Source organism: Gorilla gorilla, chromosome 18, assembly GCF_029281585.2.
Source record: "Gorilla gorilla gorilla isolate KB3781 chromosome 18, NHGRI_mGorGor1-v2.1_pri, whole genome shotgun sequence".
Lineage (NCBI taxonomy): Eukaryota > Metazoa > Chordata > Mammalia > Primates > Hominidae > Gorilla > Gorilla gorilla.
The window spans coordinates 19,311,720-19,327,432 of NC_073242.2; the positions used below are offsets into that span (position 1 = coordinate 19,311,720).

General features: G+C 47.8%; 1 protein-coding gene across 3 annotated transcripts in view; it reads left to right on the forward strand.

Annotated features, from left to right (window-relative positions):
• The window catches only part of VPS35L (VPS35 endosomal protein sorting factor like), a 145,393-nt gene that overhangs the window by 119,864 nt on the left and 9,816 nt on the right, over window positions 1-15,713 (forward strand). For all 3 annotated transcript variants that reach the window (XM_004057286.5, XM_055365380.2, XM_031002796.3), the window contains one exon: window positions 7,127-7,292. In XM_004057286.5, the coding sequence (XP_004057334.4) occupies window positions 7,127-7,292 (166 nt within the window). The remainder of the gene's footprint in view (window positions 1-7,126; window positions 7,293-15,713) is intronic.

The window sequence follows — 15,713 nt, forward strand, 5'->3', positions numbered from 1 at the left end:
CCATCTAATTTTTGATTTTTGTGGCGACAAGGTCTCACTATTTTTCCCAGGCTGGTCTTGAACGCCAAGGCTCAAGTGCTCCTCCAGCCTTGACTTCCCAAAGTGCTGGTGTTACAGGTGTGAGTCACTGCACCCAGTCTTTTTTTTTTTTTTTTTTTTTTTGAGTCTTGCTCTGTTGCCCATTCTGGAGTGCAGTAGTACAATCATAGCTCACTGCAGCGTGAGCCACTGCACCCAGCTACCTCATTTTTTGTTAGCAATTTATCTGTCAATGGACATATAGATTGTTTCCACATTTGAGCTCTTGTGAATAATGCTGCAATGAGCATGGGAGTGTAGGTATCTCCTCAAGATCCTGATTTCAATTTGTTTGGATATGTACCCAGAAGTAGCATTGCTGGGTCATGTGGTAGCTCTATTTTTAATTTTTTTAGGAAACTCCATACTGTTCTTGTTTTGTTTTGTTTTGTTTTGTTTTTGAGACAGGTCACCCAGGCTGGAGTGCAGTATTGCAATCTCGGCTCACCGTAACCTCTGCCTTTCCGGTTCAAGTGATTTTCCTGCCTCAGCCTCCCGAGTAGCTGGAATTACAGGCGTGTGCCACCACGCCCAGCTAATTTTTGTTTTTTTAGTAGAGACAATGTTTCACCATGTTGGCCAGGCTGGTCTCAAACTCCTGACCTCAGGTGCTCAGCCCCCCTCCGCCTCCCAAAGTGCTGAGATTACAGGCATGAGCCACTGCACCCGGTCCCCATACTGTTTTTCATAGGGACTGCACTATTTTGCTTTCCTACCCACAGTATGCAAGGTTTTCTTAAAGGATGGGTTTGAAAGTTTGATTCATTTTATTTGTTTAGAAAAGATAGGAACCACCAGGCACGGCTGCTCATACCTGTAATCCCAGCACTTTAGGAGGCCACGGTGGGTGGATCACCTGAAGTCAGGAGTTCGAGACCAGCCTGGCAAATGTAGCAAAACCCCATTTCTACTAAAAATACAAAAGTCAGCTGTGCATGGTGGCATGTGCCCATAATCCCAGCTGCTCAGGAGGCTGAGGCAGGAGAATCATTTGAACCCAGGAGATGGAGGTTGTAGTGAGCCAAGATTATGTCATTGCACTCCAGCCTGGGTGACAAGAGCAAAACTCCGACTCAAAAAACACACACACAAAAAGAAAGGATAGAAACCATTTGATACCAGATCAAGTTCCTGGTCCAATTTATTGATTCTTACAAATGTGGGAGTAAACAGTCCCCAGTGTGGCCCTCTCTCCCCTGCAGACAGAGAACTTTTTGGAGCATGTCAAAATGTTCTGCTTTAGCGTCAGTAGTCGCCAGCCTAGTCAGGGACTAGTTTGTGGAATAATCTTCCCTATATAATCAAACTGACTCATTTCATGTAACAATGTGGTAAGACAAAGTAGACTTGACTGAACAAGTTCGGTGTCACAGTTTTGAGGCCTAGTTTTGATTCAGTTGCAATTTGCAGGAAATGGAAATGCTACTACCATCAGTTTTGTAGCACTAACGATCTCGGATCCAGCAGGGAGATGTCTTTTCTCCTTCTTATCCTGGAGAAAAGGTCCAGCCATAAACAGCAAGTTCTCCAGGTCTATGTTTCATCATTCCGTCTATTCCACAAACATTTGTCGATCCAGGAATTAAGGAGTGAGCAAGAGAAGCATACTCCAACTCAGGAGGACAGACTTCATGTTAAACAAATAAGTACACATTTAACTACAATTGCACAAAGCGCCATAAAGAACTACAGAAGCCAACTACAGTTGGCACTGGTCCACCAAGAGGCTGATGACTACTGATTAGTGCTGGAAAACTGATGGTATTAGTAATAACACTTCCAGCTTCTCAGGAGGCTGAGGCGGAAGGATTGCTTGAGGCCAGGAGTTCAAGACCAGCCTGGGCAACATAGCAAGACCTCATCTCAAAAGAAAAAGTTTTCTTTTTTTCTTTTTTGTTTCTTTTGAGATGGAGTCATGCTCTGTCACGCAGGCTAGAATGCAGTGGTGTGATCTCGATTCACTGTAACCTCCGCCTGCCAGGTTCAAGCGATTCTCTTGCCTCCGCCTCCTGAGCAGCTGGGATTATAGGCACCTGCCACCGTGCCTGGCTAATTTTATTTATTTATTTATTTATTTGTATTTTTAGTAGAGATGGGGTTTCACCATCTTGGCCAGGCTGATCTTGAACTCCTGACCTTGTGATCCACCTGCCTCGGCCTCCCAGAGTGCTGGAATTACAGGCATGAGCCATGCGTCCGGCAAGAAAAAGTTTTTTAATGAACCATAGAGACCTCTCAGAGCTCCAGATTTGGGGGACGGGGTCAGATAATCAGGAGAGTTCCCTAAGAAAGTGCCATTTGAGCTGTGATCTGAAGGAACACTAGTAAGTAGTCAGCTAGGCACAGATGGGGAGAGGAGAGGGCATTCTGGGCCGAGGACACAGCGTGGGTGAAATCCTGGAGGTGGGAAGCAGCACTGTGCTCCAGAGGGACTGGAGGAGAGCCAGAGTGACTGGCACATCAGGAGGGCACAGGGGACGCCCGAGCTGCTGGTGAGACGGACAGGACTGAGAGAAACAGCAAGCTGGTCCCTGACAGCTTCCCGTCAAGTGGTGATCTGTCTCCCTTCGTCCTCCCCTGCCCTCCCACTATCTGTTTTCCCCAGTGCCCTTTCTTTCCTTTCCCTGTTCTTCCTTTTGGAAGAACATACGAGCTGACCTGTGTTCTGGTTCCTTTTCTAAAGGGCTTTATGATTACTTAACCAACCTCATAACCATGGACCAGCCAACATTTCACAAATACTCAAAACAAGCCTGTTATTATCACCCTTGTTTCACAGAAGTGGAAACTGGGGTGCAGAAAGATGAAGGGTCAGCAGCTGGTCAGTGACGAGCCAGAGTCCAAGGCCGGGATGTCTGCCCAGCCGCCATGCTCACTGCCTTTCATCTTGGTTCTCCTAGGAAGAGTTAGTTACTTCTAGGGTATTATTAGATTGGTGCGAAAGTAATTGTGGGTTTTGCCATTGAAAATAATTACTTCTACACCAACCTAATACTTTTTTCCCAAGGGGTTTAGTAGAAGGATTCCTGCAGACCAGAAACCCAGAGGGATATTGCTGATGTGGTAGGTGTTGGGCCACAGGGAGAGAGGTCTGAGCCCCTGCCAGGTGCTACCTGGGAGCCACTTTGTCAGCATTTGTTTGTTCTACTTGGGAGGCAGCCCTGCCAGGGACACTTGGGGACACCTTTTCCCACTGGAAGCATCATCTGAATCCAGAACCGTTCTCTTTGTCTTAAGAAAAAAAAAAAAAAAATCTGTGTCTGCCTTACTTCAGCTGTTGGCACTGAACCATCTGTACATTTTTTTTTTTTTTTGAGAGGAGTCTCGCTCTGTTGCCCAGGCTGGAGCACAGTGGCGCGATCTCGGCTCACTGCCACCTCTGCCTCCCAGGTTCAAGCAATTGTCCTGCCTCAGCTTCCTGAGTAGCTGGGATTACAGGCGCGTGCCACCATGCCCAGCTAATTTTTGTATTTTTAGTAGAGATGGGGTTTCACCATGTTGGCCAGGCTGGTTTCAAACTCCTGACCTCAAGCAGTCCACCCGCCTCGGCCTCCCAAGGTGCTGAGATTACAGGCTTGAGCCACCACACCCAGCCCATCAGTACAATTAAAAAAAAAAAAAAGTTACAACCACTGAAGCATGGATGTCACATGGGAAACTTTGTCCATGTACAGAAGGTTGGAAATAGTCTCCCAGCTCTTCGGTTGTGAGCAAAAGCTCACGGAAATGGCTCACTACAAACCTTTACGTCTCCACTGGCCCTTGTACCACCTTTTTGACAGTGTGTTGCATGGTCTGTCACAAGACTTATGCATTTGTGTTGAAATGAAGTTGCTGGAACATTCAGATTGTTGTCTATTCCCAAGGCAGATCCTTAAATAAAATATATTTTTGGACAGCCACATAGCAGAACCGAATAGCCTAGTTAAAAACAGCTGTTAGCAAAAGAAGGCTGGGGGGGCGGGGGTGGGGGTTGGGGGGGCGGAGGGGGAAGTTCCCAGCTGAAACCAGCTCTGAGTGGAAAGCAGATCATGGCATGGGCAATTTTGATGTGTGTAGTTTGTGGATGTCAGACTTTTGAGCATCTTGTATTCTCATTCTTGCCAGTATCATAAGAGCAATTCTTTTTTTCTTTTTGTAAGATGGTCTCACTCTGTCACCCAGGCTGGAGTGCAGTGGTGCCATCATAGCTTTCTGTAGCTGAGACCACAGGCGCACACCACCACACGTGGCTAATTTTTTTTTTTTTTGTAGAAACAATATTTGTTATGTTGCCCAGGTTAAGAACAATTATTTATTTATTTATTTATTTATTTATTTATTTATTTATTTATTTTTTGGAGACAGAGTCTCGCACTGTCACCCGGGCTGGAGTGCAGTAGTGTGATCTCTGCCCTCTCATCCTCCACCTCCTGGGTTCAAGCAATTCTCCTGCCTCAGCCTCCTGAGTAGCTGGGATTACAGGTGCACACCACCACACCCGGCTAATTTTTGCATTTTTAGTAGAGACGGGGTTTCGCCATGTTGGCCAGGCTGGTCTCAAACTCCTGACCTCAAGGGATCCGCCCATCTCGGCCTTCTGAAGTGCTGGGATTACAGGCGTGAGCCACCGCTATCTAGCCCAGGCTAAGAGCAATTCTTACAGATATTAACAGCTTGTACAAAAGATCCCACGCCCCTCCACAATTGTCCTCACCCACTTGAAAGTATGACTGCGATATGTACACACATTCACGTTGGATATAATGGCAATGCTGCTCTCATACTCCATACTTGTATTCTAAGTAGCTGACTGCATGTATGCCTCCCCCTGTTCACAAGTTCTATAAAGTCAGAGATGCTTGGTTTATCTGCAGAGAGGCAGTGCGAATCTGGTACCAGTAGTTAGAAATGTCCACTCTGGAGCCAAACTCCTGGGGCTTGAAACTTGGGTCCCCCATGTACCAACTGTGTGACCTTGGGCCACTTAACCTCTCAGTGGCTCATTTCCCATCTGCGAAATGGGGCTTCATCGTAGTATCACCCTGGAACATAGAAAAGCTATGGTAGCTGCTATTAATATTAGCTGCTGTTGTTTTCGTAGCCACTTCAGTGCCTGACACACAGAAGGTACCCAAAAACTACAATCCATTCAACATTATTCACCCAATGCATGTCAGTGCCCAGCACTGTCCCAGGAGCCAGAGACAGGGCGGGATTGAATGTCATCAGGGACACCATCCACGTTGAGTTCCTGGAGGCGCCATTAACAGAATACAGTGAGCAGCCAGCAGACGTGGCGGTGTATTGGCCAATGCAGTAGATGAAGTGCCTGTCCTCCTGGAGGTTATAGGCTAGCATGAAACAGAGAGAACCAGGAAAACCATGAGATATTGTTGGGCGGGTCATTGAAGGAATACATAAGATCATTTCAGATAGTGAGAAGTGCTCTGTAAAAAAACAACACAGAGGCTGGGCGTGGTGGCGCAGGCCTTTAATCCCAGCAGTTCAGGAGGCCAAGGCAGGTGGATCGCTTGAGCCCAGGACCTCGAGACCAGCCTGGGCAACATGGCAAGACCTCATCTCTACAAAAAATAGAAATTCACCAGGCGTGGTGGTATGTACCTATAGTCCCAGCACCTCACGAGGCTGAGGTGGAAGATCGCTTGAGCTCAGAGAGTCAAGGCTCCAGCGAGCTGTGATTGTGCCACTGTACTGTAGCCAGAGTGACAGAGTGAGACCCTGTCTCAGAACCCGCCCCCCCCCCAAAAAAAACAGGATGATTTGTGATGAAGAGAGAGTAAGAGGGCTGCAGATGGAACGTCAGGGAAGGCCTCATTAAAGAGCTAATGTGTAAGATGAGAACTGCAGGCTACCAAGGAGCCGTCTGGCCAAGCCCTGGGGCACAGACTCTAGTCAGAGAGAATGTGCCTGGCTGGAGGCCAGCACCTGGACGTGTGTGCCAGCCCCTGGTGCCACTCTGTGCCCTTTGTCCTACTGTGTGTGGGGGAGACTGGCCTCTGGGGACTGCCTCACCTATCCTTCCTCTAGCTCCCAATTTGTTCAGCCAGTAGGAGGCAGCAGCATGATGTAGGGCAGGAGGAAAGCGAGGCTGGGGTATTTCTCCCCCATTCCCCAGGGCCGTGTTTTGGCGATGGCTTTGTTCCTGCACGCAAGACTACATCTTGGGCTAGATGGCCTCTTGCCGCTGCAGGTTCCAATCGTGCTGTTCCCCCTGCCGCTGCGGGTTCCAATCGTGCTGTTCTCCCCACCTTAATGTGGCTGGGGTAAGGGAAGGGGACCCGCATGGGGCGGGCTAGCAAGGCCATGGAGGGGGCTGGCTGTGCAGAGCTTCTGCACAGAGTGAGAAGTCTGGAGAGCTTTCAGCAGGGCATCCCCAGACTCACATACAACTTTTTGGAATGGAATTGAAGCTGCTTACTTTTTTACACCCCAAAACTTTTTATAGATTCAGTTTAGCATCTGAGAAACACTGTTTGCTATAAACTCTGTGACTGTCTCTCAGGTTTTGCCTCTCCCAAGAGAGCGTCCTCCATTTGGCTGCTACCGTTGTTGAGCATCCCAAAGAGCGAGGCTCTATTTAAAGTCACTGCCTCGAGTGGTGGCAGGGATCATCCGGGGGCTCACCCAGCGTAGGTGGCTTCTACTGTTCCATCTGCTACGATACCCGCGATCTTGCTTTTGTGGTTGGAACAGGGCTTCCTTTTTTTTTTAACTCCCACCACCCACAGAAAAATAAGAGTGTAATTTTGGAAACAGGCCATTAAGCTGACAGGTAACTTTGCCTTCTCCTTTTTGGGATCCAAAAAGGGATTCTCAAAGCTCGTTTGCCCAGACAGGAGCGTGTTGATTCGTGGGAATCACGTTTTGTCATTTTCCTCTGTATTGTTTAACCAGGCTTGTGAGTGGGTCTTGCCTTTGTTCAGTAACTGACAACGTTAATTTCTCTACAGCTGCTGCGGGAGGATCTGGGTTTCTGTGTTGATTTTCTTTTTCCCTCCCCGCTTCATCTTTGGGATTATTTATCCTTTTTTTGGTTCTCTGCTAGGATCATCCTGAACACGGGGTCCTGTTTCTTGTTCGAGAGCTTCTCAACGTGATCCAGGACTACACCTGGGAGGACAACAGCGATGAGAAAATCCGCATCTACACCTGCGTCCTGCATCTCCTCTCCGCCATGAGCCAGGAGACGTACCTTTACCACATAGACAAAGGTAGCAGAGCCTCCCCCACCAAACCATGCTCCACGTGGATTTCATGAAAGGCAGACAGAATGCTTTCATTTTCTCTTTTATTTTTTCCTCCCTTGTATTTTAGCTTCCATGAACTTCTAGTCCAGGGTCTCACTGTATTTACCTGATCTAAGACTTACCTGGGGCAACTCTTAAGAGTACAGATTCTTGGGCCGGGTGCAGTGGCCCACGCCTGTAATCCCAGCACTTTGGGAGGCCAAGGCAGGCGGATCACCTGAGGTCAAGAGTTCGAGACCAGCCTGGCTAACAGAGCCAAACCCTGTCTCTACTAAAAATACAAAAATTAGCCAGGCCTGATGGTGCACCCCTGTAATCCCAGCTACTTGGGAGACTGAGGCAGGAGAATCGCTTGAACCTGGGAGGCAGAGGTTACAGTAAGCCAAGATGGCACCACTGTACTCCAGCCTGGGCAACAAGAGTGAAAACACCATCCCAAAAAGGAAAAAAAAGAGTACAGATTCTTCAGCCCCATCCTGCCCTTTATTGATTGATTGATTGATTGATTGATTGATTGAGACAAGGTCTCACTCTGTCCCCCAGGCTGGAGTGCAGTGATGTGATCTCAGCCCACTGCAGCCTTTACAGCCCAGGCTGAAGCAGTCCTCCCACCTCAGCTTCCCAAGTAGCTGGGAATACAGGCATGTGCCACTGCTCCCGGATAATTTTTTTAAATTTTTTTTGAAGACGGGGTTTCACCATGTTACGCTGGTCTCAAACGCCTGGGCTCAAGCAATCTACCCGTCTCAGCCTCCCAAAGTGTTGGGATTATAACCATGAGCCACCACACCTGGCCTTCCCTTCTTAATTTACATCTTTAACAAGCACCTGAGATCATGTTGAACATCAGACCAGTCTGGAGAAACAGTGTTTAAAAAAATAATTATAATAATTTCAACTTCTATTTTAGATTTAGGAGGTATACGTGCAAGTTTGTGACAGGGGTGTATTGTGCAATGCTGAGGTTTGGGGTGCAAATGAGATAGTACCCAATAGGTAGTTTTTCAGCCCCTGTCCCCTCCCCTTCCTCCTCCCTCTAGGGGTTTCCAGTGTCTGTTTTTTCCATCTTTATGCCCATGGGTACCCAATGCTTGGGGCCCACTTACAAGTGAGAACATGGCGGTAGTTAGTTTTCTGTTTCTGCACTAGTTCACTTAGGATAATGGCCTCCAGTTGCACCCATGTTGCCACAAAGACCATGATTTCGTTCTTTTTTAGGGCTGCATAGTATTCCATCGTGTGTATGTACCACATTTTCTTTATCCAATCCACTGTTGATGAGCATCTAAGTTGATGCTATGTTTTTGCTATTGCAAATAGTGCTGCAATGAACATACGTGTGCATGTGTCCTTTCAGTAGACCGATCTATTTTCCTTTGGGTATATACCCAGTAATGGGATTGCTGGGTCAAATGGTAGTTCTGTTTTCACTTCTTTGAGAAATCTCCAAAACTGCTTTCCACAGTGGCTGAACTAATTTGCATTTCCACTGACAGAGTGTTAAGTGTTCTCTTTTCAGAGGAACCCTCTTTTAGATCAGTGTGCTACACAATAAACTGGAACAATGGCTAAATATACACATGCATGAGCTTCGTGCCAGGCCTGTTCCTTACCACAGTCTCAGGAAGGACCCTGGTGTGGGTGTTTGCAACTGCTCCTCAGATGATGCCAAGGCTCAGCAGCCCTTGTCTGGGTGCTCTGGAGGAAGGAGGTGGCCTTGATCACCTGCTACCAGACATTTTGAACTTGCTAGTACAAGTTGGGAGCAGCCTCCTCGTGTCCTGGACTTACCACAGGACATCCCAGTTCCAGGCCTTTTCCCACTGAGCCCAAGTATCCTCCTGCCTGGCGGACCCTCAGTTCTAATTTTTGGATTCCAAAAATTGGTCTTAATGTCAAAAGTGCTTTGGCCAGTAATTATATACTTTACAGTTAAAAAACCATCTCTACACTTGCAAGTTGCAGTGAACACATTAGCAGTGCTTAAGGGATGGCCTGCCTTCTGTCATACCTCTCAGGCTTTCTCTAGCTGGGTCTGGGGACTGAGGATAAAGATGTAACTCAGGGAGGCTGGTTCATAGCAAGAATGATGGCGCCTACCCTGATCTGAGCACTTACTGCGTGCCAAGGACTACATCAGGCTCTACAGGCCTTTTTCCCTTAATCCTTACAGCTTTACTATGAGGACAGGCATTCATGTCCCCATTTGATGTATAAGCAAGAGGAGATCCAGAAAGACAATGTGATTTACTCCAGGGTTTCCGGTAGTTAGTGATGGAAGTGAAACTCACACCCAGAGCGGTGGGACGTGCATTACACTGCTTTGTTGATTACAAAATAACAGTGTTGGCTGGGCACAGTGGCTTGTGCCTATAATCCCAGCACTTTGGGAGGCAGACGCAGGCGGATCACCTGAGGTCAGGAGTTTGAGGCTAGCCTGACCAACATGGCGAAACCTCATGTCTACTAAAAATACAAAAAAATTAGCCAGGCTGTTAGCAAGCGCCTATAATCCCAGCTACTTGGATGGCTGATGCAGGAGAATTGCTTGAGCTCAGGAGGCTGCAGTGAGCCAAGATCACACCACTGAACTCCAGCCTGGGTGACACAGCAAGACTCCATCTCAAAAAAAAAAAAAGCAATGTTTTAATTAAAGTGTATTATATAACATATATGCAATAAACTATAGAGCTCAGTGAATTGTCACAAAGTGAACACTCCCAGGTAACCACAGTCCAGATCAAGAAATAGAACACCTCCTTCAGTCAGCATCAGCACCCTACTCTCAAAGACACACCACTGTCTCTCCTGACTTCTAGCATTATTTATTAGTTTGCCACTTTCTGAATAAGTAAATGGAATATTTTGCAAGCATTCTTTGGTATTTGGCTGCTTTAACTCAGCATGATGTCCAAGATTCATATGTGTTGGTATGCAAAACTGTAGTTCACCTTTTGCATTGCTGTATAGTATTCCTTTGTGTGGATGTACCAAAATTGATTCATTCCTTCTGGATGGAAATTTGCATGTGGCCAGGTCCAGTTTGGGGCTATTATGAGTAATGCAGCTGTGAACATTCTTGCATGTATTTCTTGGTGTACATTCCCATTGGCTGTCTGCGTGGAGGTGGCATTGCTGGCTCATAGGATCTGCTTATATTCTGCATTGGAGGATACTGCCTCACAGTTTCCCAAAGGGTTAAACCAATTGACATTCCCGCCAGGCACGAATGAGGCTTCCATTTGTTCAGTTGCTATGGTCATTCTTTTTCATGTCAGCTGTTCTAGGAATGGAGTTTGCATTTCTCTGATGGCTGGCGAGGTTGAACACCCTTTCCTGTATTTCTTGGAGTCTTTGTTTCCTCTTTTGTGAAGTGAACATTGAAGGCTGAACAAGAGAGAAAGCTTTGAGGACCAGACAGAGACCTGGAAGTGAGGCTATCACAGGGGCATGCCCTGCCCTCTCCTCTCCCTCCTCTCCTTCCTCTCCCTTAAACAGATTCAGCCCATCCTTTCTCTGAACAAGGCCGCCAGTGAAGACGACTAGAGCCAGATTGGCAGCAGAGGGAGCGAGGCTATATTTGATAGGCAAGAGTGTAGTTTTCTAGCTTTTAGAGATGAAAACAGAAGGATGGATTTTCTTTTTCTTCTTCTTAGTCCAGCTGTGTTTACTTTGAATGTGCAACTGCGTCCTGCCCGGCGTCTTGGTAGGAGACCCAGGGAATCACAGAGGCTCTGCAGGTTGTGGGGGCTCCTTTTTCCCTGTTCGCTTCCTCATTCTAGGGAGGCTTTTAGACGATGCTGACACAGCTTAGAACTTGGAAGAGAGGGATTAAATAATTTCTGCATTTTTGGAGGATGCCTTGGCCACTTTCTTCCCAGATTAAGAAAAAGAGAAGGCTCTGACATTGCCTGGAGCAATCCCTCCAGTGCTTTTACACGAGGTTACAAGAGAGCGTGCATGTTTGATGTAGAAGTGAAGAATAGTCTTGGATCCTCGATGTTTATGTATTTAGTATGCAGATAGAGTGTGTCTTTATTGGAAGAGTACAACTCAGGATGCTTCTGTGAAGCCAAGGCAGCCCTCCTCACTCTTCCACGTCACCTGCCAGGCCCTCAAAGCATTCGGGTTTGCAGCTTGGGGTGGGACAGATGCAGAGATTGTGGGCTATTTTTAGTGGCCATTTGCAGGGGACATCATTTCTCCCCCTCGTGAGAGCCACGTCTGGACTTGAAGGCCCCCAATACACTCTGACCTGACCAAATTACTTTTAATTCTCAAATGCGCCCTTTTCTCCTTCCCTCTATGACCACCAAGTGTTAGCATGGAAAATAAATTCCTGCCTTCTCACCCCTTTTCCCACTTTTGCTAGCGAATTCCACCTTTAGGACTCAGTTCAGGTCTCACTGATTCCAGAATCCTGTCCCAAGCATAGATTTTAGGATCCCATGATCCCCTGTACTGCCCCCCTTCCTTGAGACCGGGAGGCGGAGGTTGCAGTGAGCCAAGATCGTGCCACTGAACTCCAGCCTGGGCGACAGAGCAAGACTCCATCTCAAATACCTCTGCACACTATTGCAATTGCCTGTTTGTGTGTCTGTGTCTCCTCATAGACTGTGAGCTCTGTGTCTGTGAGGGTAGGGCCAGGTCAGCCTTGTCCCCCACTAGGTTCCCGCTCCTAGCCTAGAAGCTGGCATGAAGCAGGCCTTATTCAGTAGGTGTTGCATGTGTGTGTGAGTGGCCTGCTCTAAACACACCTCTGGCCCCTTGGGGTGGTTGGACCTTCCCTCTTCTCCATTGCTGGGCTGTTCAGAATCAAAGTGAACTCCAACCTGGAGGAAGACTGGGAATTTATGCAGGAACGATTCTGGTCCTCAGCAGCAGACATGAAAAATTCCTTCACCAGCCGCAGTTTTGCTGCCCTGCACAATCAGGTGGTGTTGAATGGCTGAATTGAATTCTTCTCGCTTCTTACAAGAGTAACTGCCGTCCCCCACTGGGGAGGTAAAAGTCATGACACAGCAGCCAGAGCCGGCTTGGAAATTCTGAGATTGACTCCTGCGGCCCAGGGCCAGTAACTACCAACCTGGTGTCAGAGGAGCAATCGCAAAGGAAACCTTGGGGAAGTATCCCAGCAGAGTCCCCATAAACGAGCAGTTTAAGATTGGATAAGAGATTCCTGTGATCAGAGAAGCTGGGGAACAAAGGAAACCAGTTGTTCTCCTTATTCTTAGGCAATATGCCTGCAGCCTGCTTTCAAATGGTTCAGCCAAAAAAAAAAAAAAAATTATGTGTGTCTGTCCATCCTTGTAGAGACAACAAGCAAGAGAGCTTGCACAAAAGTAGCAAAATATTATCAATTGGTGATTCAAGAAGTAGATGTTCATGGCCGGGCGCGGTGGCTCATGCCTGTAATTCCAGCACTTTGGGAGGCCAAGGCGGGAGGATCACTTGAGGTCAGGAGTTTGACACCAGCCTGCCCAACATGGAGAAACCTCATCTCTACAAAAATACAAAATGTAGCCCTGCCTGCAGTGCAGTGGCGTGATCTCTGCTTGCTGCAACGTCTGCCTCCTGGGCTAAAGTCATCCTCCCACCTCAGCCTCCTGAGTAGCTGGCATTACAGGCACACATCACCACATAGAGCTGATTTTTGTATTTTTATTAGAGACAGGGTTTCACCATGTTGCCTAGGCTGGTCTCAAACTCCTGAGCTCAAGTGACCTACCTGCCTTGGCCTCCCAAAGTGCTGGGATTACAGGCGTGAGCCACCGTGCCTAACCATCTCGTGCTGTTTGTCCCTCGTTTGTGCACAGGCCCTACTGTGTTTCTCATAAATATTGTCTCTTTTGAATTGTGTGTATCTGAGACAGTATCCTTCCTACTTGTTTCCTTAAGACAGTGATGAATGTTCTTTCAATGGGGCGAGAAAAGCACAACAAATCACATTCTAGCAGATAAGCTGAACTGGATGTGGTTTATTAAAGACATCCCTAAGCCACAAAACTGGATTAGCCGTGTGCACATGTGGCCGCGTGTACACAACCACACCCCGAGGCACAGGCATGGCTCTTGGTTTATGAGATATCCATGCACTCAGGACAGTGACCCAGATTGCAGGCCCGTGCCAGGTGAGAAGCAGCAAGTGCCGCCGCCGCACCGTCCCCCTTCCTGACCGCTGAGTGCTGTGTTGGCCCCAGAGCTCTCCCTTTAGCCTGGGGGTTCAGATGCTGAACTGGGCTCCCCAGACAGAGTGCTGCTTGTTCACAGCCAGTTATGCTCGGCCACATACAAGTCCCCATCTGGTAGCTGGAATGAAAGCAGCTGTAAGAGGATCCCGTGGAAAAGGTGTGTGAGCTCATGTGGGTGTGGAAGGAAAGAACTGGCTCTGTAGGCAGAGCTGGTGGTTTTGTTGTGAACTCTAGGGTTTGCAGCAGGGTGGCCCTAGCCAAAAAAGGAAGGAAGAAAACCACTGAAGTGTTCACAGTAGGGACCAACTAAATACATTCTGTTCCATCACACAGTGGGATACTACGCAGCCATGACAACAAAGCAAGAGAGCTGTACGCGTAGCGCCCCCTTACCCGGTGTCTCTTCTTTTTTTTTTGAGATGGAGTCCCGCTCTGTCGCCAGGCTGGAGTGCAGGAGCGTGCCAGTAGCTGGGACTACAGGCGCGTGCCACCACGCCCAGCTAATTTTTGTATTTTTAGTAGAGACGGGGTTTCACCATGTTGGCCAGGATGGTCTTGATCTCTTGACCTCATGGTCCACCTGCCTCAGCCTCCCAAAGTGCTGGGATTACAGGTGTGAGCCACTGTGCCCGGCGTTTTTTTTTAGACAGAGTCTCGCTCAGTCACCCAGGCTGGAGTGCAGTGGCTCCATCTCGGCTCACTGCAACTTCTGCCTCCCGCGTTCAAGTGATTCTCCTGCCTTAGCCTCCCAAGTAGCCGGGACTACAGGCGTGCACCACCATGCCCAGCTAATTTTTTGTATTTTTAGTAGAAACTGGGTTTCATCATGTTGGCCAGGCTGGTCTCAAACTCCTGACCTCAAGTGATCCACCCACCTCAGCCTCTCACAATGCTCAGATTCTAGGTGTTAGCCACAGTGCCCAGTCCCAGTTTCATTTTCTGCAGTTTCAGTTACCCCACAGTCAACCTGGTCCAAAAATATTAAGTGGAAAATCTCAGAAATAATTCATAAGTTTTAATTTGCACACTGTACTGAATAGGGTGATAAAATTTCACTTCGTCCCACCCGGGATATCCATCATCCCTTTGTCCAGCTTATCCACACTGATGCGACACTACCTACCAATTACTATATAGGAAAAAGCATAATGTATATAGGATTCAGTACTGTCTGTGGTTTCAGGCACCCACTGAGGGTCTTGGAACGTATCCCCCAAGGATAAGGGGGCATTATTGTATGCTGATATAAAAATAGCACGAAGATTTATTTTATTTTGTTTATTTTGAGACAGGATCTTGCTGTGTTGCTCATACTAGAGTGCAGTCATGTGATCATAGCTCATTGCAGCCACCTACTCCTAGGCTCAAGCAGTCCTCCCACCTCAGCCTCCCAAGTATCTGGGACTACAGGCGTGAGCTACCAAACACAGCTAATTTTTTTTGGAAAGATGGTGTTTTGCTACATTGCTCAGGCTGGTCTCAAACTCCTGGAATCGAGTGATCCTCCTGCCTCAGCCTCCCAGAGTGCTGGGATTATAGGTGTGAGCCACTGATCCCAGCCCCAAGATTTATCATTAAGTTAAAAAAAACAAAGTGTAAAGCAGCACAGAGTGTGGTGTCTCTTTCGTTGCCCAGATTATGCTCTGTGTGAAGTTCAGTTGAGAGGAAGGAGTGGGGAGGGAAGGAGGGAGGGAGGAGGAAGGGAGGAGGAACTCAGACTCAGGCTCTCCTTGGCTGGGCCTGTCTTACTCTAGGCAGTGGTTGTCACAGGATGAGACCCAGCAAACAGTGGAGGAGCTTTTGGCAAGAGACATTATCAAAGGGATTTACACTTCTAGAGTAGTTGAAATAGAAAATCTCTGCAGTCCTTCCAAAGCCAGGTTTGAGGAGAGGGTGACAGGGCAGGCAGCTGGATGCGGTAGCTAAGAGTGTGAGCTCTGGAATCAGACTTCCTGGTTTAGGATCCCAGCTAGGACCACCTCTGAGCCTCATCTCCCTAAAAGGGAGATATTAATATCATCTCTTGGCTGGGCTGGTGGCTCACACCTGTAATCCCAGCACTTTGGGAGGCCGAGGCAGGCGGATCACTTGAGGTCAGGAGTTCGAGACCAGCTTGGCCAGCATGGTGAAACCCCATCTCTATTAAAAATAAAAGAATAAATTAAAAAAATAGCCAGGCGTGCTGGCAGGTGCC